The sequence below is a fragment of the Pseudoliparis swirei genome, chromosome 20 (assembly GCF_029220125.1).
Source record: "Pseudoliparis swirei isolate HS2019 ecotype Mariana Trench chromosome 20, NWPU_hadal_v1, whole genome shotgun sequence".
Lineage (NCBI taxonomy): Eukaryota > Metazoa > Chordata > Actinopteri > Perciformes > Liparidae > Pseudoliparis > Pseudoliparis swirei.
Genome location: NC_079407.1, coordinates 19,105,155 through 19,127,782, shown reverse-complemented (window position 1 = coordinate 19,127,782; position 22,628 = coordinate 19,105,155). Strand labels below are relative to the sequence as shown.

General features: G+C 39.9%; 3 protein-coding genes and 1 long non-coding RNA gene across 12 annotated transcripts in view; 2 read left to right on the top strand and 2 right to left on the bottom strand.

Moving 5' to 3' along the window:
- The first annotated feature begins 6,053 nt into the window (after window positions 1-6,053).
- Window positions 6,054-10,933, top strand: LOC130210285 (heat shock cognate 70 kDa protein-like). Its single transcript, XM_056440333.1, has 9 exons — window positions 6,054-6,162; window positions 7,891-8,100; window positions 8,190-8,395; window positions 8,547-8,699; window positions 8,882-9,437; window positions 9,548-9,750; window positions 9,833-10,031; window positions 10,122-10,354; window positions 10,462-10,933. The coding sequence occupies exons 2-9, from the start codon at window positions 7,896-7,898 to the stop codon at window positions 10,657-10,659; spliced, it is 1,953 nt and encodes a 650-aa protein (XP_056296308.1). The 5' UTR covers window positions 6,054-6,162; window positions 7,891-7,895; the 3' UTR covers window positions 10,660-10,933.
- Window positions 10,934-11,139: 206 nt separating this feature from the next.
- Window positions 11,140-12,992, bottom strand: LOC130210286 (lens fiber membrane intrinsic protein-like). Of its 5 annotated transcripts, XM_056440338.1 has the most exons (4): window positions 12,052-12,953; window positions 11,592-11,741; window positions 11,376-11,510; window positions 11,140-11,305 (listed from the first exon to the last, which is right to left on the bottom strand). In XM_056440338.1, the coding sequence occupies exons 1-4, from the start codon at window positions 12,224-12,226 to the stop codon at window positions 11,244-11,246; spliced, it is 522 nt and encodes a 173-aa protein (XP_056296313.1). In that variant the 5' UTR covers window positions 12,227-12,953; the 3' UTR covers window positions 11,140-11,243. The 5 variants fall into 5 exon arrangements, with proteins under 5 accessions (XP_056296313.1, XP_056296310.1, XP_056296312.1 ...); XM_056440335.1 differs by having other exon boundaries at window positions 11,140-11,741; window positions 12,052-12,242; window positions 12,927-12,992; XM_056440337.1 differs by having other exon boundaries at window positions 11,376-11,741.
- Window positions 11,681-13,032, top strand: LOC130210287 (uncharacterized). The gene is made up of 3 exons (XR_008834782.1): window positions 11,681-11,772; window positions 11,966-12,040; window positions 12,947-13,032. It is a non-coding gene; the product is annotated as an uncharacterized LOC130210287 (long non-coding RNA).
- Window positions 13,033-19,597: 6,565 nt separating this feature from the next.
- LOC130210484 (roundabout homolog 2-like) overlaps window positions 19,598-22,628 on the bottom strand; it is a 57,013-nt gene continuing 53,982 nt past the window's right edge. For 4 of the 5 annotated variants that reach the window (XM_056440837.1, XM_056440839.1, XM_056440838.1 and 1 more), the window contains 4 exons: window positions 21,829-21,945; window positions 21,179-21,358; window positions 20,746-20,867; window positions 19,598-20,151 (listed from right to left, as the gene is read on the bottom strand). In XM_056440837.1, coding sequence (XP_056296812.1) covers window positions 20,140-20,151; window positions 20,746-20,867; window positions 21,179-21,358; window positions 21,829-21,945 — 431 coding nt within the window. In that variant the 3' untranslated portion in view covers window positions 19,598-20,139. The remainder of the gene's footprint in view (window positions 20,152-20,745; window positions 20,868-21,178; window positions 21,359-21,828; window positions 21,946-22,628) is intronic. The other variant, XM_056440840.1, reaches the window with a different exon arrangement.

Below are 22,628 nucleotides of genomic sequence, written 5' to 3'. Positions count from 1 at the left end.
CCCGGCAGCAACGTATAATCCTCCAGTAAAGAGCAGAGCTTTACCTCAGTGATCCTGTGCTGGAAGCCAACACCAACACAATGCTGCTAAAGTGAACTACTTCATATACTTTTGGAAGTTTAATCTGTAGTATTGGATTCTATTTTATAAATGCATCATGTGTTTTATGTAAAATCTAAATTTTAAAAGTAACTAGTGACTTTAGCTCTGAAATAAATGTAGTGAAGTGAACAGTACATTTCCCTCTGACATTTTTCTTAAGTAGAAGAATATTTAAAATGTAAGTCGTTAGTTAAGTTATTTATTAGCTAAATATATATAGCTATGAAAAAAAGGTTAAATGGAAACATGTTTTCTTTTTCACCGATTACCGAATCAAAAATGATGTAATAATAATAATAATATATAAGATTTCTATAGCGCTTTTCATAGTACTCAAAGACGCTTGTACATATTGTATGTGGAATGACTGAATAAAGACCCAACATCAAACAATTCAGACATTCGATCTCTTATTTTTTGTCCAGGAGCAACAGTTTTTCCAACACTGTTGATACTTATCAGTTCTGACATTTTCACCAGCTATATAATGAAGTGATGTCGAAATAAATGTACATGGGTCATTTTACTTGAGTATACAGTACTTGAATCATATGTATCATAAACAAGTGTGTGTGTAAGATCCGCCTCTGATTAGCCTAACGTGAAACACCTGTGTGAGTGAGAGACAAACAGCTCTGAATTTGTTGAAAGCAACCTGTCAGAACATTTGGATTTGACAGAGAACCATAACGCTGATCCTAAAGGTGTCTACATTAGTAGACTAACCCTAACCCTTAGAGATGAGAGTTTAATCGCAGTTTAGAAAGTTTTCCTGCTTGCTGTAAAAAAGTTAAAATGTCGTCAGGTTTTCAATGGAGATGACTGAGCAGAAAGGTGGATTTAATAATTTCCGCTTAATCCTGACGCAGCTGTCCCCTCTAGCGATGACGTCACAGCTCTAGACTTCCCCACACACCCATTGAAAACTCCAGGAGCGGAAAAACACATACAACTAAAATGGGAACAGTTAAATAACTATAAGAGCTATCAAAAGAAGCTGAACGATAAAGTTATAGCTAACACTTCTGTCAACATTATAAAGTTGGAATTGTTTCTTTCGCTGAATGTATGCCGATATTGTAAGCTTTTAAAGTTGAACATGTTAAAGCGGATTTGAAGATTTCCACCATTGGATCCCATTCATTATTTATTCCATTAAAAAAAAAATTCATTTAAAAATTTGAAAAGATACAAAATATTTGAAAATATACAGTAATAGGTGAAGGCTATGTGAACATTAAAAAATATATTTGATTGAATTAGCTGAAAGTATGAAGATCTTAGAAGCTATTAAATTTGAAGACTTTCTCCATTGTGCTGAAGCATTCCAACTAATTAACATGAGCATGTCTTTGGGAGGGAGCTGGAGAGGGAACCCATGCTGCCGAGGGGAGAACATGCAAAGTTCACACATAGGGACCGCCATGACTGGGAATTGAACCCACAGCCTTCTAGCTGTGAGGCGACCAGTGGCGGGCCGTCAGGGCCAGCAAGGCCTTCTCTGCTGGCCTAAACATCATCAGAATATATATATTTTTCTAAATATATTTTCCCACAAATATGTATTCAATTATTTCCCAGAGTAAGAGTTATTCTCTTAATTCCATAGCGTTCCTCTTGGTTGCGCTGCTGCCAGCGCCAGGTTGAGATTTGGAGGGCTGGTCTTTATGTTAGATCTTTTATCCAATCATATTCAGCCATCGTGTGTTGCCAGGGGGCTAAAATCTGCCCTTAGGCCTTCAGAATCAACATTGCGGGCGCTGGTAGCTTCAAGTGAATGGGAATGACAATGTTGTGTCAACCAATCAGCTTTAGAGTTGGCTCCTCTAGACCTTCTAGAAGGCCCCGGAACCGGCACCGGAGCCAGCTAGCAGGCGGAGTGCTGCACGTCTTTTGATTGGATTACCAATATTGAGAGGCGGGGCCTATGGGCAGGTAAATGCAGAACCTCAGAACTAGGAAACTGAATTTGATAGACTGTACAACAGAGTCATTGAAGTCTTCTTGAGGAAAGAAAGAAGGATGGATTTTGTGTTCAAATAATCAGTCTTTGGTGAGTAGGCATACAATGCATTCTATTTTTTATTAAATGTGTCTGTATGTTTGGCACAAAATAAAATGGCAAATAGCCTATGTTGCAAATTATTTGTTTTCTTTCTTTTATTTTCAGTGAATAGTTATGTGTCTTTATCATCACGGTGAAACTGCTTTGGGTGCGACAATGCCCTGTTTAGTGAACAAACTAGTGCAAGTGACTTTTTTCTTCTTCTTTTTCTCCGTCCCGATGCACGCATTCTGCAGCTCGTGAGACGGAGAGCCGAGAGAAATGACATGCTGTTGTGTAGATACAATCAACATCAGACGGCTGTTTAGTTTAATAAATAAACAAAGACGTGCTAGAGAGAAAATGACGGGGGCGGGCCAATTTTTTTTAATGTCATGCGATCGACCGGTAGGTCGCGATCGACGTATTGAGCAGCCCTGGTCTAGAGCCATGGCATCATAATGATAGTAATAAGAGGTGGATTAATTCGGGTGGGACTGTGTAGGACCTCACTGAAGGCCCAGGCCCCAGGCCCACGGCCCGCCACTGGAGGCGACAGTACTAGCCACTACACCAACGTGCAGCCCTACACATCTAACCGAAAGAAATCTAATAATAGAAAGAATTCCTACATTTTGTTTTACACCCATTAATATGTTCATTTGTGTAATTGATTTCATGAAATGTTTCAAAGCATATTTAAATGTGTCACCTCTCAGCAGGGCTTGAATCGTTTTTTGAGTGCTGTAACTGAAGAAATATAACTGTTATTGGATAAATATCACTGTAAAGTAATACAAATTAATAAAGTTATACAAAATTAAAAAATAAAATTTAAAAAAACGTAATTAAAAGTACAAAAGTAATAAAAAAAGTACAAAAGTAATATAAAAGTACAAATGTAATAAAAAGTACAAAAGTAATAAAAAGTAATAAAGTAATAAAAAGTACAAAAGTAATGAAAAAGTACAAAAGTAATAAAAAGTACAAAAGTAATGAAAAAGTACAAAAGTAATAAAAAGTACAAAAGTAATGAAAAAGTACAAAAGTAATAAAAAAGTACAAAAGTAATAAAAAGTACAAAAGTAATGAAAAAGTACAAAAGTAATGAAAAAGTACAAAAGTAATAAAAAAGTACAAAAGTAAGTACAAAAGTACAAAAGTAAGTACAAAAGTAATAAAAAGTACAAAAGTAATGGAAAAAGTACAAAAGTAATAAAAAGTACAAACAAGTTTTAAAAAGTAATTCAAAAGTTTAAAAAATGTAAAAAGTACTAAAAAGTCATAACAAATTTAAAGTTATAAAAAATGTATTAAAAAGTCAAAAAGTACTAAAAACTTATTAAAAAGTTTAAAAGTTATGAAAAAAATTATAAAAAGTAAAAAAGTACTAAAATGTCATAAAAAGTTACAAAGTTATAAAAAAGTAATTACAAAGTTAAAAAGTAATAAAATGTAATTTCATCTAAAAAACTAACCTCCATAAAAAGTTTTAAAAAGTACTAAAATGTCATGAAAAGTTATTAAAAAGTAATTACAAAGTTAAAAAAAGTTTAAAAGTTAAAAAGTAATAAAAATGAATTTAAGTATAAAAACCATTCACACCTATGGGCAATTTAGAGATCAATAAACATGAGCATGTCTTTGGACTGTTGGAGGGAGCTGGAGAGGGAACCCACGCTGCCAAGGGGAGAACATGCAAACTCCACAGAGGGACCACCCCGACCGGGAATTGAACCGTCAGCCTTCTAGCTGTGAGGCGACAGTGCTAGCCACGACACCACTGTGCAGCCCCTCCCATCTAACCTTAAAAACTAACCTCCATATAAAAAAGTTAAATAGTAATAAAAAAGATAAAAAGTAGTAAAAAAATAATGAAAAGTTACAAAAAAGTTACAAAAAGTTAAAAAGTTATTTAAAAAAGGTAAAAAGTTAACAAGTAATAAAAAATTAAAAACCATTCACACCTATGGGAAATTTAGAGATCAATTAACATGAGCATGTCTTTGGACTGAGGGAGGAAGCTGGAGAGGGAACCCACGCTGCCAAGGGGAGAACATGCAAACTCCACACAGAAGGACCACCCCGACCGGGAATTGAACCCACAGCCCTCTTGCTGTGAGGCAACAGTGCTAACAGTTTTGTCAACATTGTAAACATGGAATTGTTTCTTTAGCTGAATGTATGCTTATTGTGTAAGCCTTTAAATTTGAACAAGTTTAAGCGGATTTGAAGCTTTGCTCCATAGGAAACCATTCATTATTTATTCCATAAAAATATGAATCATTTGATAATGTGGAAAGATAAAAAAAATCTGAAAATATACAGTCAAAGTTGAAGATTATGTCAACATTTTTTTTATTTATTATTGAATTAGCTGAAAGTATGAAGATCTTAGAAGCTTTTAAAGTTGAAGACTTTCTCTATTGTGATCCCATTCAAAATAATAACCATAACATATTTATAATATCAACAGCTGAAGAGTTAGAAATATGAAAAGTCATTCCCCTCTATTCCTGAAGAAGCTGCATTTTTCAATATTTGAATGGTTTAAATAGCTGAATATATTAAGGACTAGAAGAGGGACAAAAAAGGTACGGAAGAAATATAATAATAAGTTTATTAAAGAAGACAAGAACAATAGTTGGACTGCTGAAGCATTCCAACTAATGATGATGTAATATTATATATTAAGCTCCCCACCTGCACACTGAGTAATACCACTATCAATACTATATGCTTAATTATACTGTGGTATTTATTATTGTACTAAAATCAAAGATCCGAGTATTTCTTTCACCACTGAGCATTAAAAAGTAGTGTTGTTACGAGATGTGCAGACGCTTCATAGTGTGTGTCGAGTAATGGAGGGGGCGTTTCCTCGAAGCTCGTATGGAGGCTTGCTTCATTTAGGGGAGGAGCCAAAAATGATGACGTCCGAAGCCTCGCTGCCCGGCTGTACCACGTGACTGCTTCGGGAAGTGGTTCAGATATTGCCGGGAGGTTTGACAGCAATATAAACCCCTCAGGCTCCATTCAAAATGTGGGTTGTTGGTTGAGAGTTTGGAGAATTTAGAGAGAGAGATAGTTTGGAGAGTTAGGAGAGTGAGGAGGGAAGGATAGGTGATAAGATGGAACTGTTGAGAAACTATTATTTCTGAATAAAAATGAATAAAATGGCCCTTGTCCTGTACATCACTGTCCAAGTTACACACGCATATTCAGTCCCCTCTTCCTAGTTACACACACACACGTTCACTGTCCTCTGCCTGCTTAAGCCCATGCCATTTCCCTAAAGTGACATAATAACATTATATTACACAACCTGCCATATCATATGATACTACCATTTTGGGAACATTTACACACAGAATACATTCAAAGAATATTTTATTATGCACATATGTGATAATTTATGTACAGAAATGATTTGGTCATACATTTTTGTAATTCAGTCATTCCCAACAGCCATAACAGACACAAAAATGCAATGCATCACATTATGTGGTTCAGATACAGCTGCCTGTGATTACACACTTGGCCAGTGGGGGGTTTCGTGAGCACATGAAGCTTCGAGAAATGAACCCTTTCTCGAACCAATTGGCTGAAGTGGTTCGATGCCTCATGACGCTTCATCTCACCATCACTACCAAAAAGTAAAGGATCAAATAACGTCCTCCACCACTCTCATCGACCAGTGTCTGATCGTGATTGTCGACACGTGATTTTAATCTTTCCCACAATCGTGGTAGCAACTGCTGAGGAAATCAGCCAGCAGTATTTTTGATTGGACCATTTATGGAGGCTGTCCCGAAGCGTGATTGGCCAGCACTAACTCCTCCCATGTTCTCGAGAGTTCTAAACCGGGAGAGTCTAGTGAAGCAGGCGCAGCAGCTCCCGCACTCACTGTAAGCGTGGACCGGCACACCGACAGTCACACAGCCGCCAGTGTTAACAGCTAACCTATCTACTTCAACCATTAGCCGAATACACGACCGGCTCTCAATTTAACAGAGGTATGTATTATTGAGGTAAAAAAATGTATTGTGGTGACTATTACTGGACGTAGACCTACTACTATTTGTAAATCTCTGTGTTGCTGTATTTAGCGTCTAGTTGATTAACGGTTAAACATTTAAGCTAACGTTAGCTCGCAATATATGGCGTCGGCCCTCACTAGGCCTTGCTGAGATGAGGCTGCATGTCGTCGCGTTATTTCACACTAACTTCTCATGATAACGTATGCCGTAAGCTAATTTGCTAAATGTATAGTTCACGTTGAGGCTCATCTATTATTTATTCTATTATACACGAGAGCTACAGAACATAAAGCCAACAACGTGGTAAGCCGCGAGGCCGTGAATTCGCGGGAGAAGTCGCTAACATGTGTTGAAGATGGCTACCCTACCGCATCTGCGGAAGAGGTTGCGCAACGCCTTAAAAAAAACGTGGGCAAGTCGGAAGGAAAGATCCAGAAAGTTCGCGGCATTGTGAAGACACGCCCGTCCTTACTGGGCCTGCGGTGCGTGGCTGAAGCGCACATTTTGTTCTTAAATTATAAGAAGCTTGCTCCAAAACCATGCGTCTTTTTAACGACCATCGATTATATTATATTGCTGAAACTACATTTATGTTTCTGTTGAGCAATTGTATGAATCCAGGTTAGAGTTTAATCAAACCACGAGGTAGATTGACTGTCATTAAAGATAACTATTGGCTACAACAAAATTATAAAGTTTAATCCCCAGGGCTGACATCATTTCATTAATAAAAACCGATTATTAAAATTAGACAATTGTAGTGCAATTTAAATCAAATACCCAGCAATCTTAAGGGCTAAATTAACAATAAAACTGATATGATTTTTGGGATCCTTTTACATTTTTGTAAAATGGATCAACGTATGGTAAATAGTTTCTGATTTTTATTATCACTGATTCAAATAGTTTTATAATCACTTGATTCAAATATAGTTTCACCTCTAATTTGCATTTATTTTCTCCCAGTCATGTGCACTGCCCTTCAAGGGCCCTACATGGTATGCTCTGTATGGCTGGCCTCCCATGTGGCTTAGCATTAGCCTTGCATTAAAATGCTTCTGTGGCAACCGAAAAGATAGGCCCCTTTCCAAGAAATTATAGCCGAGTCATCTTTATAACTTGTTTGCACCAGCTCATTTCCTTGACTGTAATATGTGGATATAGTTAAATTAACAGTCATACATATTTAATATCAATACCGTCTGACAGCATAGGTCACATACTCTGCGTGCTTTTCCCCCATCTCAAACTAATATATTTTTCCGATCAAATTGGACAAATAACAGCAGGAAAATCTACACATCACAAAGTTTGATATTTTCTTGAATATATTACACTAATGATTAATTGGTCATTTTAATTTTTTTCAACTGATGAAATACGGATGTTAATGGAATGGCACTTTGTGTGGTAGTCAGGCTCTAGTACCCTTGCATCAAAATGCCCCTTCTATTGTTGCCATAACAAAGGCTGTCCTTGCCATGCTGTCAAATGTGAGGCTTGAAAATGGGTGCGGCGGACCTTTACTTAACTAAGACTCGGTTTCCACTTCTGTTTCAGCTGTTCAGACTCTGATAATAGCCTCATTACGCCATACTTAAAATGTGCCTCAGAATGGCCACCCAGTTACATTATATGTATTGTGCTCAGATGTTTGTATTGTGCCAATATATGATTAACAGCTGATTTATTTCTTAATTTCAGGAACCATGTCTAAGGGACCAGCAGTTGGCATTGACCTGGGCACTACCTACTCCTGTGTAGGAGTGTTTCAGCATGGCAAAGTTGAAATCATTGCTAATGACCAGGGAAACAGGACCACGCCAAGTTATGTTGCCTTCACTGACACTGAGAGGCTGATTGGTGATGCAGCCAAGAACCAGGTTGCCCTGAACCCCAACAACACAGTATTTGGTACAAAATGTTTTTTTATTCAACCAGTATGATTAGTTAACTGAAGTTTCTGTTTATTTATTGCATTTTTTCTTTGTTTTATCTTTTAGATGCAAAGCGTCTCATTGGACGTCGGTTTGATGATGCTGTTGTCCAGTCGGACATGAAGTACTGGCCATTTACAGTCATTGATGATTCAACACGCCCTAAAGTACAAGTAGAGTACAAAGGAGAGACAAAGACCTTCTACCCAGAGGAGATCTCTTCCATGGTCCTAATTAAAATGAAGGAGATTGCCGAGGCCTACCTTGGGAAGGTATACCGTTGTGTTTCTACAAGAGTGATCACTAAAACTTAGTTTGTTTACAAAAGGAAATGTTTGCAAGAGTTGTATAAAAGGATGCATTTTTAAGACCGATAGTATAAATAAAAAAACGTGCCGTTAACGTGGACACTTTTTCTTGCAGACTGTATCAAATGCAGTAGTGACGGTGCCTGCCTACTTCAATGACTCTCAGCGCCAGGCCACCAAAGATGCAGGGACCATTTCTGGCCTCAATGTCCTTCGTATCATCAACGAGCCGACTGCTGCTGCTATTGCTTATGGCCTGGACAAAAAGGTAAACATTTATTCTTCTCGAGACGATATCTTTTATTAAAACGTGACACGCGCACAAATGGATTGTTGGCTGTCAAACTTTAAAGTGCAATCAAAATATCTAAAAGTAGACATTGAATGTGGGTTGATGGTGACTGTAACAAATATGCAAACTTCAAATGACATAATTATTTCAAAATACAGGTGGGAGTTGAGAGAAACGTCCTCATCTTTGACCTGGGCGGTGGCACATTTGATGTCTCCATCTTGACTATTGAAGATGGCATCTTTGAAGTTAAGTCCACAGCAGGCGACACCCATTTGGGTGGAGAAGATTTTGATAACCGCATGGTCAACCACTTCCTCTCTGAATTCAAACGCAAGCACAAAAAAGACATCAGCGATAACAAGAGGGCGGTGCGTCGTCTGCGCACAGCGTGCGAGAGGGCCAAGCGCACATTGTCATCCAGCACTCAGGCCAGCATTGAAATTGATTCTCTGTACGAGGGAATCGATTTCTACACCTCGATTACCAGGGCCCGCTTTGAAGAGCTGAACGCAGACTTGTTCAGAGGAACCCTGGACCCTGTGGAAAAGTCTCTCCGTGATGCCAAGATGGACAAGGCTCAAATCCACGACATCGTCTTGGTGGGAGGATCAACTCGTATTCCCAAGATCCAGAAGCTGCTGCAGGACTTTTTCAACGGGAAGGAACTCAATAAGAGCATTAACCCTGACGAAGCCGTGGCCTATGGCGCAGGTAACTTATTAATGTCCATAGATATAGCAGCACCACATTTGTACTAGCAACGTTTTTGACAAATATTAGATGTAAATTGAAAACTCAAAATCTACCCTTTTGTTCTCCAGCTGTGCAGGCAGCCATCTTGTCGGGTGACAAATCGGAGAATGTTCAGGATCTGCTGCTGCTGGATGTGACCCCCTTGTCTCTGGGCATTGAGACTGCTGGAGGAGTCATGACTATTCTCATCAAGAGGAACACCACTATTCCCACAAAGCAGACCCAGACCTTTACCACCTATTCAGACAACCAGCCTGGTGTGCTCATTCAGGTATGACTACTATATACAGTTGAGCAACACTATTGTAGATACAATATTGCATTTCAAATAAATATGATCTTGACCTCCACAGGTGTTTGAGGGTGAAAGAGCCATGACCAAAGACAACAACCTTTTGGGGAAATTTGAGCTGATTGGAATCCCCCCTTCACCCAGAGGGGTTCCTCAGATTGAGGTGACATTTGATATCGATGCCAATGGTATCATGAATGTGTCTGCGGCTGACAAGAGCACCGGGAAGGAAACCAAGATCACAATCACCAATGACAAAGGTAACTTGAAGAACTTGAGTGCTGTATCTTAACTGTTAAATGTGATGTACAATATTCAGCTTTGTGTTAATTAAAAAAATAATCCATCAGGTCGTTTGAGCAAGGAGGACATTGAGCGTATGGTCCAGGAAGCCGATAAGTACAAGGCTGAGGATGATGTGCAGAGGGAAAAGGTGTCTGCCAAGAATAGTCTTGAGTCTTACGCCTTCAATATGAAGTCCACTGTAGAAGACGAGAAGCTGAAGGACAAGATTAGCAACGAAGACCAGCAGAAGATTGTTGAGAAGTGTAAAGAGATCATCAGCTGGCTGGATGGAAACCAGGTATGAATTGGAAGATGTTTTGTGTTTGAAGACTTTTGATGCATTAGTGTCAAAATGTTGGCCTGACTTCAGATTGATACTCAACTCCCTTTTCCCCCTTTTCTCAGTCTGCAGAAAAAGATGAGTTTGAGCATCAACAGAAAGAGTTGGAGAAGGTGTGCAACCCCATCATGACCAAGCTGTACCAAAACACAGGTGGCATGCCCGGTGGGATGCCCGGTGGGATGCCAGGCGGCTTCGGTGGAGCTGGTGCCGCTCCTGGAGGAGGTGGATCATCCGGCCCCACCATCGAGGAGGTCGACTAAACTAGAGTTGACAGTTGCATGAGCTTCGCTTTCCTTTTATGAGGTTGGTGTGAGGGTTGAACACATGCATACTATCCAGAGTGTTTCCTCCACATTATCGCTGGGATTGTTTTGATGTCTGAACATGAGGCTTATAGCAACACTTCCACTGTGGCATTTCTGGTAGGCGCACTTTTCAAGCGGCTGTGTTGGATCCAATCATGTGTGTTTCTTTCAGTTTGTTATGCAAAATCAGACTAAATAAAACCGTTTTTTTTTTCAACTTTGAACTGACTCTTTCATAACCTTAATTATAGACGCTACCATAACATGTTACAGTATATTGTACACTAACTTTTTACAGATACTTGGAGTCACTTTTACCTGGTTATGAGATGTTCTCACTTTGATGCTCAGGCATTTGAAAGAAGACTAGAATCTGCATTCTATTCTGAAGTTTGTCTACAACATTGTGCACTTTGATGTAACGTAAACCCAGGCTACTTTCTACTTTCTCTCATTTATTTTGCTTCATGAATATTCAGGTCAACAGGAAGTAGTTGGAAAGTTCACAGGTGTTTTGGTTCCCCTCTGGCTCTGGCAGGTCAGCGTGAGTTGGTGTTTCTTGGGCATTGGTGCATCCGGTAGGCGCACATGTAGAAGATACCTAGCACACAATAATTTAATGAACATAAGCATGAAGCACGTCTGTTTGGTAAATGAGGTAGGATGCGTACCTGAGAAGAATGTGAGCACCACTGACACCCAGCCCATTATATAGGACCAGGAGAACCGCCAGCTGCCATAGCGTTTACCGTAGTAGTTCACTGTCACGCCTGTGTAGACGGCCATGGCCAGCAGCACAAAGAAGCCTACACGGGAGAGAGAACCATTGGCTTTAACGGATGCAGATTGTCCCACAGCAGATGACCATGATGACTGGAGGAGCGTACAGGAGAGGAAGAAGAGGATGCCGGCTGCAAATGTCTTGTCAACCCCGTCAAAGGAGGAGGAGCGGATGAAGGCCATAGCGCCGATCACAATGCCAATGAAACAAGCCAGCAGGGAAAGAATCATGAAGGCCCGAGTGGCATCCCAGTACGCTGTGGGTGAGGAGATGAAACGACATGATAAGTATGTCCCAGACTCGAAGAATAATGAATTTGATACACAACACCTTAAATGTGGCGTCATTGTTTAAGTGTTTCTCCATTGACTGGAGAAAGATCTAGTGTTTGGGAATGGATTTTCACCTAATTTGATTAATTGAATGTCTGACTGACCTAATGTTTGTTCTATATGACTGATGCAAATGTAACTTCCTTAGTCACCAACACAATAACATGGACAAAATACAACATTGATCAGGAATGGGGATCTGCTGGCGCACATGCACAACACCGTGAGTCTTACCGATGCTGTCCGTGTGTGTCATACATTTGCCGGGCACACAGTACCGCCACAGGCCCTGGTGCATGTAATTAGTGGAGTGGCGGTACTGCATCCAGTGGTCGGTTACCGTAGAGACCACGAGGAGTATGTTCCCGACTCCACCGCACAACAAACCACCTCCCATGAAGCTGTACATCCTGCCAAAAAACTGACTGACACATTAAGAGAAAACAAAGCAGGTCAGGGACTTGCACACATCGGCCCTCTGCTATGCCAAGTAAATCAGGCACTTCCTGCTCCAGAGCACAGGGCAATACTGAATATGAACATAATCAATATCTAAATACGATCAGCAGGATGCCACGACTGTTTTACTCGAGCTTGACATATCTATCAATAGTTCTCATTTGTCGATGACACACAGGGAATGTACATGTTGACCAAGCAGCCAGCTCAGTCTGACGGTCAGTACCCTGCCAGACTGAGAGGGGAGTCCATCACTTAAAAGCTTTTTCAAAACCACATAAATATATATTTTTATTTATAGCAAGACGAGTGGGTTTTCAAAGATATCTTAAATGTCATGCAGAGCTATGGGGAAAAGTGTCCAGAATGATTAACAACATATCGAGAATAGTTAAAAAAGTTTAAATTCTGCATTTATATATATCTTATCTCATTTATAAATCAATGCTATCTTGGGTTTCAATAGTTCATAGAAATGGAGTTACCCCAATCCCCAGGCTAAGCGATAATGTAACGGACATTTAGAGTTCAAGGAGGTTAACTACCAGTTGTAAGAATGAAGAAAAATAATGTTTAACCATTTTAACAGAATTCACAATTCTGCTCACATGAACCCCATGGCACATAATGTTTTGATATTAATGACCTACCTTTATCTTTCTTCCCTCAGAAAAAGTCAGAGATTCCAATATTTCGGGGTTATCAAAGCACAGAACAGCCCAATATTGTGCAGCGCAGGCAGGAAAGTTGTTTGAGTCGAAAACCAAGCGAACGAACGGGCTGATGGAACAATGGAGCATGCTGAGCACAACCAATCACAGGGGAGGAGTTTTGTGTTTTAGGGAATCTGCTGAACATACAGAATTGTCAAAGCGCTGCACACAACTCAGTAATACTGATGACACGGGGCTTTTAATTCATGGCCTGCAATAGGCTTCCCCATGGCCACGGCTGGAAAAGTGCATTTAACAGAGGATTTTCAATGTTAAAATACAAAAACGGATCCCATTTAGATTATTTTCAATTGATTTTTCTTTACCATGAGCTTAATAGACAGAAGGATTTACCCAAAACACATTCTGCCTTTCTCTGTAGCACTTTTTGTAAAAAATATTCTAATTCAAGTTGTGCAATGTGTTCATTTACATGAAGTTAGCCTTATGTGGTATCAATGATTAAGATACTCCAGCAACTGCCATCATCACTGCAGTGTGCGTTGAATGTCTTTCCATCCCTCAGATTAACAATGGAAAGAGCAATTGAAGGTAAATTCATGAATGTTTTATTTTATACATTTTTTAAGCAGTTTTTTTCATCTGTCATAAGAAATTTGAGACTACATGTATGACGTGTGTGTATAGTTGAGTATGATGAGCTGGATGGTGGGCCATCAGATACGGTTTGTGCAGTTTAGGTAAAGAAGCGGCAATAATAATAATAATAACCAATAATAATAATAACTTCTATTTATATAGCACCTTTACAAACCAAGTTTAAAAATTGCTCTACAGAGAATCAAGGCAAAACCCAAACAATGGTAAGATACAAATTTAAAAAAACATACAAACTAAATTAGGGGAACCAAAAAATTGCATAAAAGGACAACATCACTTAAAAGCTGTTCTATAAAAATGGGTTTTAAGAAGCGATTTAAACGAAGTTCCTGATTCTGCCAGCCTTATCGCTCCGGTATAAAAGTGTTGCAGCACCAACTAGAGCGAGTGGGAGAAATTAGTTCTATTTTTACAGGCGACAATTACCTGTTTGACTAATAATTATACCACATTGTACTGCTGCTCTTTTATTTTTACAGCTCACAATACGCTCAAGATCTTCACCTTTTTAACCCCGGCTTCTTTACCACAAGGGCTATTTGAATATGTTTTTGTATTAGAATAAAAGTAAACAATTGTGAGAATACTCCAGATGTGTAGATATCAGCCTATATGTTACTGGTTAAGATTAAATGAAGATGGCACACAGTACAAATTAAAAAGGTACAGGTTTGCCTGGTAAAAAGCATTTATTATTGTGATTATCTCTGGAACGATGCAGCTGAAAGGTTTAAACTTCCTCAGCATCCTAGCACAGTATCTGCTGCCCGTCGGGCCTAACAACACCCGTGAAGTGGACATTATTGACGATCCAGTACTGCCTCTCGTACCTTATTGCTTAATTGAATCCCTATGTCTCATAGAGGGACACAAGGGATTTATGTCACTTACATGAGTGTGAGAGGCTTTAAGGGCTTGAAATGGTGTGGAGGAATGGAACAGCACTTTAAAGCAACATCTTGTTACCATGACAACGTGAAGAAGAAAAAAATACAATTGTGGGTATTTATCTTGTGCTTTTTAGCCCTCAAACTCTCTGCCATTTGACAGGGGGAAAGAACTAAACCCTCACGGATTTGGAAAAGTCTGTGAGCCTGTGGCGATCGAGATTGAGCCAAAAGATTCTTCCAACTAGGAGCACATGGTGCCAAAAGTATTCGACAAGCAGCTCATCAAACGGCAGGAAGTCAGCTTCATCTGGATTGAAAAGCCATCCGCATTGTTTCCCCACTCTCGCATCACTTGGCAAAGCATGGCCCGGCTTCCTGAGCCATCTCAGAGATGCTGTATGGCTGGAGGGCATTTAGAACACATCATATCAGCAGCAACCAAGGTGTTATGGCACGCATCAATCCAGTTACATTTATATCCAAACCACTCAGTAAAGTACATTTCTGCTGCCAGCAGGTGGCGCATTGCACTAAATGACCCTCAGCCTCAAAACACAACTCATTATGCAGTTTATAAAGAAGTGATGCTCTTAAAATAGTCAAGCAGGAATAGTAGAGGGGCTTTGAATCAGGAACATGACCATACTCATCAATAAATCTAGGGGAAAAAGCACTTCATTTCCATCTGAGAGCTAGAGTTTCCCCCAAAAGGTCTGACGATATATTTGCTGTTTCAATTATTGGTATTTAAAGATTTAAAACTATCAGCTAGCAAATAGATCAAATCTGTGATGGCCAAATGTTGACCCAGTTCTCAGTAAACTCAATATACTTGGAATTCCTAGGACAATATACAATTAAACAAATATACTAAGCTTATTAACAATCCACAAATGTAAACAGGCTATAACTATAGAGATAGTTACTGTTCCTATGCTTTACTACGCAGTTTGTACATTGTTACTATAAACTTCATGTACATGTTTGATGCAAGTATAGCGTGATAATACAATTGACTTTATGTACAGAAATGAAATGAAATTAATGAAAGTATATTTCAGACTGACACAATTTCTGATGAGGATTTCAGAGGCAGGTTAAAAGCGTGACACTTTAAATATCAGTGGATGGTCCACCTCAGGTACGTTGCATTAAATTCCCCAAAAAGTGTTGCAGCTGTAAGTTCTGGAGGCTTTACTGATAACAGACACAATGCAGCTCATGTACTGAGGCCCATGGTCACAGTCACCATGTGTGTCTCACTAGTGACCACTCGATGAGAACCTTTCTTCACGTGTGCAGTACCGTGTGCATCAGGAGTTGCATTGTGACTCACATGAACGGGTTTGTTGGGCCAGGATGGAATGAAAGAATCACAATCACTCACTGTGAGATTCTGACTTCGGTGATGATCATGTTTCATTCCCTGCTCAGCCATATCATCTTCATAGTTTACCCCAAATCCGTTATCAGTCGTCCCGAAGCCCGAATGCTGAACACACTCATTTGTCCCTTTAAATAATTTTCTAAATTGTATTGGGGACATATATTAGCTTAGATCTCACTTTGTATGTTTCCTGTGTTGATATACTGCCTTATATGTTGGATGTATTTCCATATCTTATGTAAAGCATTTTGAATTGTGTGGTTGTCATGGGGGATTCACAAATAATCTCCTTTACATAATGATAATGACACCAGCAGCTCCTGCTTAGTGTATTGATCCTGCAGGATCTGATACAGATGATCACCTGCAGAGCAGGTAGGAATACACATTAGCAGGATTAGCCGCGACTGGGGGGCTTCACTTCAGCTAATAGTCTCATGTGATCCTGGAAGTGTCAATGTTAAGGCATCGCTTCTCTAATTCAATATTGGTCAGGTTTGAATTCATATCACTTATGTTTTATGGATTAGTTTGACCTTTTCTTTTGACCTATGGACACGCCAGAGGGTCTGAGTTCCACCCACCATATCTCACAACATCATGTGGGGAAAAACTGCTTATATTGTGACTTTCTCACTCGAACGCCGTTTTCAAATTCATCATCAAGAGGGTTTGAGTTTAGGCCGTGTAGCTGATTGTGCTTGTAAGTAGGTAAGTAATACATTGCAGTTAAAATACATTGATTTAATGAAATATGTTTATACAGCAAAAGAAGAAAAAGTATTCCTGTTGTGAATATTTCAATTACATTCAGTTTATTTTATATAGCCCAATATCACAAATGTGCCTCAGAGGGCTTTACAATCTGTACACATCCGACATCCCTGACCCAGGACCTCACATCGGATCAGGAAAAACTCCCAAAAAATTGAAAGAAGGAGGCATCAGACCCAGCCGGGTCCGATGGACCCTATGAGACGTGGAGTCACAAAGACTCCGGGGAGGAAGCAGAGTTAGTAATGTGCAATGGAGAGATGTAAATCCACCCATAAGTAGAGAGAGAAGAGGAGAGAGGTGCTCAGTGTATCCTAAACGTCCCCCAGCAGCCTATAAGCCTATAGCAGCATCTCTAGGGGCTGGACCAGGTGAACCTGATTCAGCCCTATAACTATAAGACCGTCAAAGAGGAAAGTCTTCAGTCTCCTCTTAAATGAGGTGACTGTGTCTGCCTCTCGGACTAAAGGTGGAAGCTGGTTCCATAAAAGAGGAGCTTGATAACTGAAGGCTCTGGCTCCCATGAGTAGTGGGTCTACTCTGTCACCCAATGTAACATGTGATCTCTTTCTGACTCTATTCTGCTCTGAACCTCTTTCATGTGAGGGTGAAACTCTTTTATTTTGCAAACTTCTGAAACCCAACCCAATGTTTCTTAAAGCTGCTCTGAACCTCTCATCCCCAAAGTTACAGTGTGTTGATAGTTGTTATTGGACAGTGTTGAGCACGGTGTTTTTTTGAAATAAAGCTTTGTTTTTTACAATATTCTACTCAAAACTTCTTTTCTTCTCATTGTTGAGTGCTATTTAAACCGCGTCGCCCAACTGCGCCCCCCCCCCCCCAAAAAATTCACCAGCCGCCACTGCTCCCATCCTACTTATTAAGACTCTAGGAACTACAAGTAGCCCTACATTTAGTGAGCGTAGCTCTCTAGTGGGGCAATATGGTACTACAAGCTCCTTAAGATATGATGGAGCATCACCAATCAAGGCTTTGTAGGTTAAGAGAAGAATTTTATAAGTGATTCTTGATTTTACGAGGAGCAACGTGTGAAGTGGCGTCATAGACTGTGGCTATCCGCGGCACACGCGTGTGTGCGTGTGTGAGGTTGTGTGTAAATCGCAGAGACCATAATCCATACTATAGGCAGGGGTGCACATAACTTTTTCAGTGAGTTACTCAGGTGAGTACCGGTAGATGGTGTTTATGTATAGAAGTGACTTCCAGCAGGAATTTGTTCTGTGAATTGACAGAAACCCCCACCACGACGTGTGGTAAGAGAGGTAATGGGGTGTGGGACTCTGTGAGATTCACAGAAAGGGTGGGTGGGAAGGCGATTCTCGAATCGCCAAGGTCCAAAAGATAAAAGAGGAACAAAAATGGAATTAATTTCTTACATAAAGAAATTAAAAACGTGTTCAAGGGCGTTGTCTTTTTGAATGCATTTTTATTCCTTTTTAATTGTGGAAGTATTCAAAAATGTATTTGCAGAAGTATGACAGTAATCATCCCCTATAGTGTGGTCTTTGTTTGTTAAAAATTGCAAATGTAGCGTTTTGACACAATTACATTACTTTTGTTCCTCTTTTTTTCCGCTTTCACTTTTGAACCGGAAGTCTTGGAAACAATAAATATGTCATTCTTGGACCAGATGAATCGACCCATATAAACCACACCCATAGGTCGTTTTAATTCTATTTTTAATCGTTTGTTATTTATGTTATTTTGTTGCTGCTTTTCCTACAGAGTTGGAGCAATCGTCCCCACATTTGGTCCAGAACATCCTGGACTATTTGATTTGAGATGCTTCATTCAGTTTTGCTTTAGCTGTCCCTCTGAGTTGTTTTCTCAAATGTTGGGCTCAAGGATTACAGAATATTTACTTTGTGCTTTTGCGACCACATTAGATATGATGTCTGAGTAACCATGTTGTTTAGCCATGAGGCAGCGCTGCAGCAGCAGCAGCATCTATACATTTATGAATCTGACTGAGTGTGTGTGAGAGGGATGCTACAGCTAACTATAGGTACTGAGATATGTGGGTTCACTTTCTACGGTTATTATCCATATTCGTTGAATCAAAAGAAAAAATATCTTTTATGACGAAGCAGCATCACTCTTAGAAAAAAACTGACTGATCTTTAAAACATGATGAATGTGTGAATAACTTTGTATGTTGCCCAGGAATATGACAATAAACAGGAAGTTGAGAAATTAAAAAAGGCAGCTTCCTGTAGTCACCATTGTCGCAAACATATCCAGGTTTATTTATTATTATTTATTAATATTCTTCTAACGTTACCCTGCTATGCGTTTGCGTCATAGAACACTGTAAATACGAATATATTGGTCTAAAAGCATAACATTGTCGAACTTCTCTAAATTGCATCGGATTACCCTTATCCTCCTCCCGACCTGGTGGGACCCCGTGAGGACGGCCAGAGGCGGCCAGTCCAACTGCCAAACCACTGGAGGACTTCAACCAATGAGATGTGCACAAAGGAGCGGCGAGGAAGCGCCACACTTGCAGATCCCAGACGCTGTACTAAATGTTAACATCAGCACTATGACATCATCCACTGGTTTCCAAATTGCTGGTATGAAGCCTAGAGTTTGACATTTTGGCCGTTACCATCTTTTTCTTTTGTCAAATTACTAATTTGCACACAAATCAGATTCTGATTATGTGGCAAATCCCAAACTCTGCAAGTCATAAACCAATTAGAAAAAATTATGTTTTTGACCTGATGATGGTACAATATAAAAACAAGACATTACTAAAGTTGGAACAGTTCGGGGGACTCACTTTGTTAAATTTCATGGAAAACTATTCCATAGATTTTAAGAAATATCCGTCTGGACCAAACCAAAGGAGCGACCGATGTTGCCAAGCCGAGAGCTACGGGGCAAGTTATATTTAGAAATGCACCGAAAAATATTTTGTAATAAATGTTTTATTGAGCCGTTTAAAAATAATAATTAATCTTGACAGAGCTAACACACCGGTGATCTCCAGGGATGCCACAGTACAGTCACACAGCAATGAGATACAAAGAGAAACACACTGACAGACACACCAAGTTGTTTTCATCAAACACACACACACACATCATGGTTTCATGGTCAGGAGTAAACAGAATATACATTCATTAATCTGCTGTACAATAATGTAATTGTTACATGAACTTCCTGATGCCTAAAAATACAGTATTTCTTTAAACCCCAGATAAATTTCTGATAATACATAATTTGATCAAATTTTTTGAAAAATTGCTAAGATTACTATATACATGGAGAAAGATTGAAGATTAAAATAACATGATTAAGATTAACACTTTTTTTGTAAAAAGGCAGATAGCTAGCCTTGACGCTTTTCCTTTAGTCTTCAGCTTTTCAGAAGATACCATGGCAACAGATTGATGCTTTGCAAAGACAGGAAACCGGGAGGAAAAGAGGATGTCATGCCATCGGCGTCCATCTACGTGAGGTTCTGGAAAGAAACACAGAGAGCATTGAGGCAAGAGCCTGAGAGTTATATATAAATACAGGGTACAGATAGGAACATGGAGATAAACTGAGCAAATAATAAAGGCTAACTTTATCACTACTTGTCATCTATCAAAGCATATATATAATAAAAAATAAGAAATAAAGACATATATACATACACATATATATATATACACATACTGTATATATATATATATATTACAGCAAATATGTATGTTGTTCAGATTGTTAAGGACTCTGAGGCAAATAGTGATTTTTGATATTGGGCTAAACTACAAAAATGTTATTGAATTAATGTAAAAATTAAATATCCTTTAAAAAAAGAAGAAGAAAATAATGGCCATGCATATAGTACATACTTGCATAGAAGAAAACGTGTGTAGTACCCAAACTCTTTTCGTGACTATGTTAGATAACTACTTTTTGCCAAAAATCCGAGGGAAACGTAGACCCAGTACTGTCTCACGGAATCTGACAAGCAGCTCAAATTGCCCTCGGTTTACTGTTGACCTGACCGTGACCCCCACTGTACAGACACGATGTTCAGCAGTTCCTACCGTCAGTCTAAACATACCTCGTCTCTCCTCCGGCCAGCGGTGGCGGGTCGTGAAAGGACTCCTCCACCCAGGGACCCGTAGCCTGACATCTGGACCTGGGGCAGAAAGCTGGGCTGTCCGTATGGGATTACATTCTCATCTGTGGATGACAAACACATCACTCCAAGTTACAGCTGTATGTATATAGGTTCAGCTCCAAGTGATGGAGCAGACTGAAAATAGACCCCCTGCTACCAAAAGCCGCGCGACTACTAGAAGTGTGCATTCACGGGTGGCAGTTAGTTATTTTTAAGCTCAAAGGGATTTGTATGAAGCATAACAATAAGATTAATACACATCTAGTTGGGTTCCAGCTGTTGAAGCAAATGGCATGTGCTGCTGGTTCTTTTATCGTGTATTGTAAACAGAAACTGAAGGATGCTACAGAGCCGAGTGTCACATTGTTCTTACCCTGTGATAACAACTTTGTGGTTCCTCTCCTTTGAGGTGGGAAATGTTCTCCCCTCCTCTGGAGAGTCAGCGACTCACTTCCCTCTTTTCTTTCAGAGTCGGTTCGGCTGCGACTCAAAACATCAGGCAAGAGCTGCAAGGACTCATCTGTAGGGGGAGGGGCTGGTGGGGGGAGGAGTTCTGCATTGGATTACAATCGTGATTATAAACGACAGGCAGAAATACCGCTTTAAAAAGAACGGTTTGCCATCAACAACACAAAAAAGCGGAGGGTTTTCTCGCTGAGGGTGGCATGTTTGTAAATATGAAGCCGCAGTCGGTTTACGTTGCCGAGCATAAAGACTGGAAACGGGGAACAGTTCGCCCGACTGTCCAAATGTTACATCTAGTTTATTGCATTGGTACAAAAGACGCAGGGTAAAAAGAGCATATGGTCGTTTTATGGAGGGTTTTGTGCCAAGCAAGGCAACCAGTAATGGATGCTTGTGGACATTAGCAATACCACGACCTGATTTAAAGAATCAATGCACGCTCCAACAGAGCCATGCTGCTAGTGTGGTTTAAAAATGTTCAAGTCGCATGAAAAGTATTCTTCTTCTTTCTTTTGCCCCACAAACTAAAACACAAGTTAAATGAGATGCGTGTCATACCTGCTTGGCCGTGAAGCTCTCGTCGGAGCGGTCCATCCTTGAGTGTTTTCTTCTTACTCCTGGTTCTGTGTGCCTGGGCTGCGGGGCTGGACTCGGCAGCTGGAGCAGAAGATTTTCCTGACCAGAAAGCACACCGATGTCATCGTCAGGAAACTTGGAGCAAACTAAAGACCACCGCGCTTTGAATAAATGTGACATGATCTCTACGTACAACTACTTTCTGCTGGACAATCAGTTAAATTATACATGACACTGTGTGGTTGCGCGCTGCAACTTGGGAAGTCACTTTCGAAGACCGAAGGCTTTAAAAAGGCGCAATGCGTAAAATCTGGCTGGAATTTTTGTTTAAAAAAGAAAAACAAATAATCTCACATTAGCAACGCCAGGTGAAGATGTTAAAGACGTGTAAGTATTGTGTTGAAGAGATATCTATTCAGGGCCCCCCCCCCCCCCCCCCCCGCAGAACGAAATTTTCGGATATCAGTCAGTCGCGCGCAATTCCAGGATGCTTTATGTTCATTGGTTGCTGGATTAAATTTTACCCAGATACACCAGATACAGGGGTTTTTCTGATTGGCTATTGTGTAGCCCATTTTTCTTTTTGGATTGGCTGATAAGTGGCTCCTCACAGCAGAACTCCAGGGGAGCGCTTGATTCCTCCACGGTGAGGGCAGCGCGGCCAGCTCATGTTTGCGCGCTGCGGCACATTAAAACATTAAATAGCCGAGAGTTTTTTTCAGCGTGAGAAATACGATGTGTGGCGGGAGTGCGTGACGTAAGACCGAAATGCGTGAGTCTCA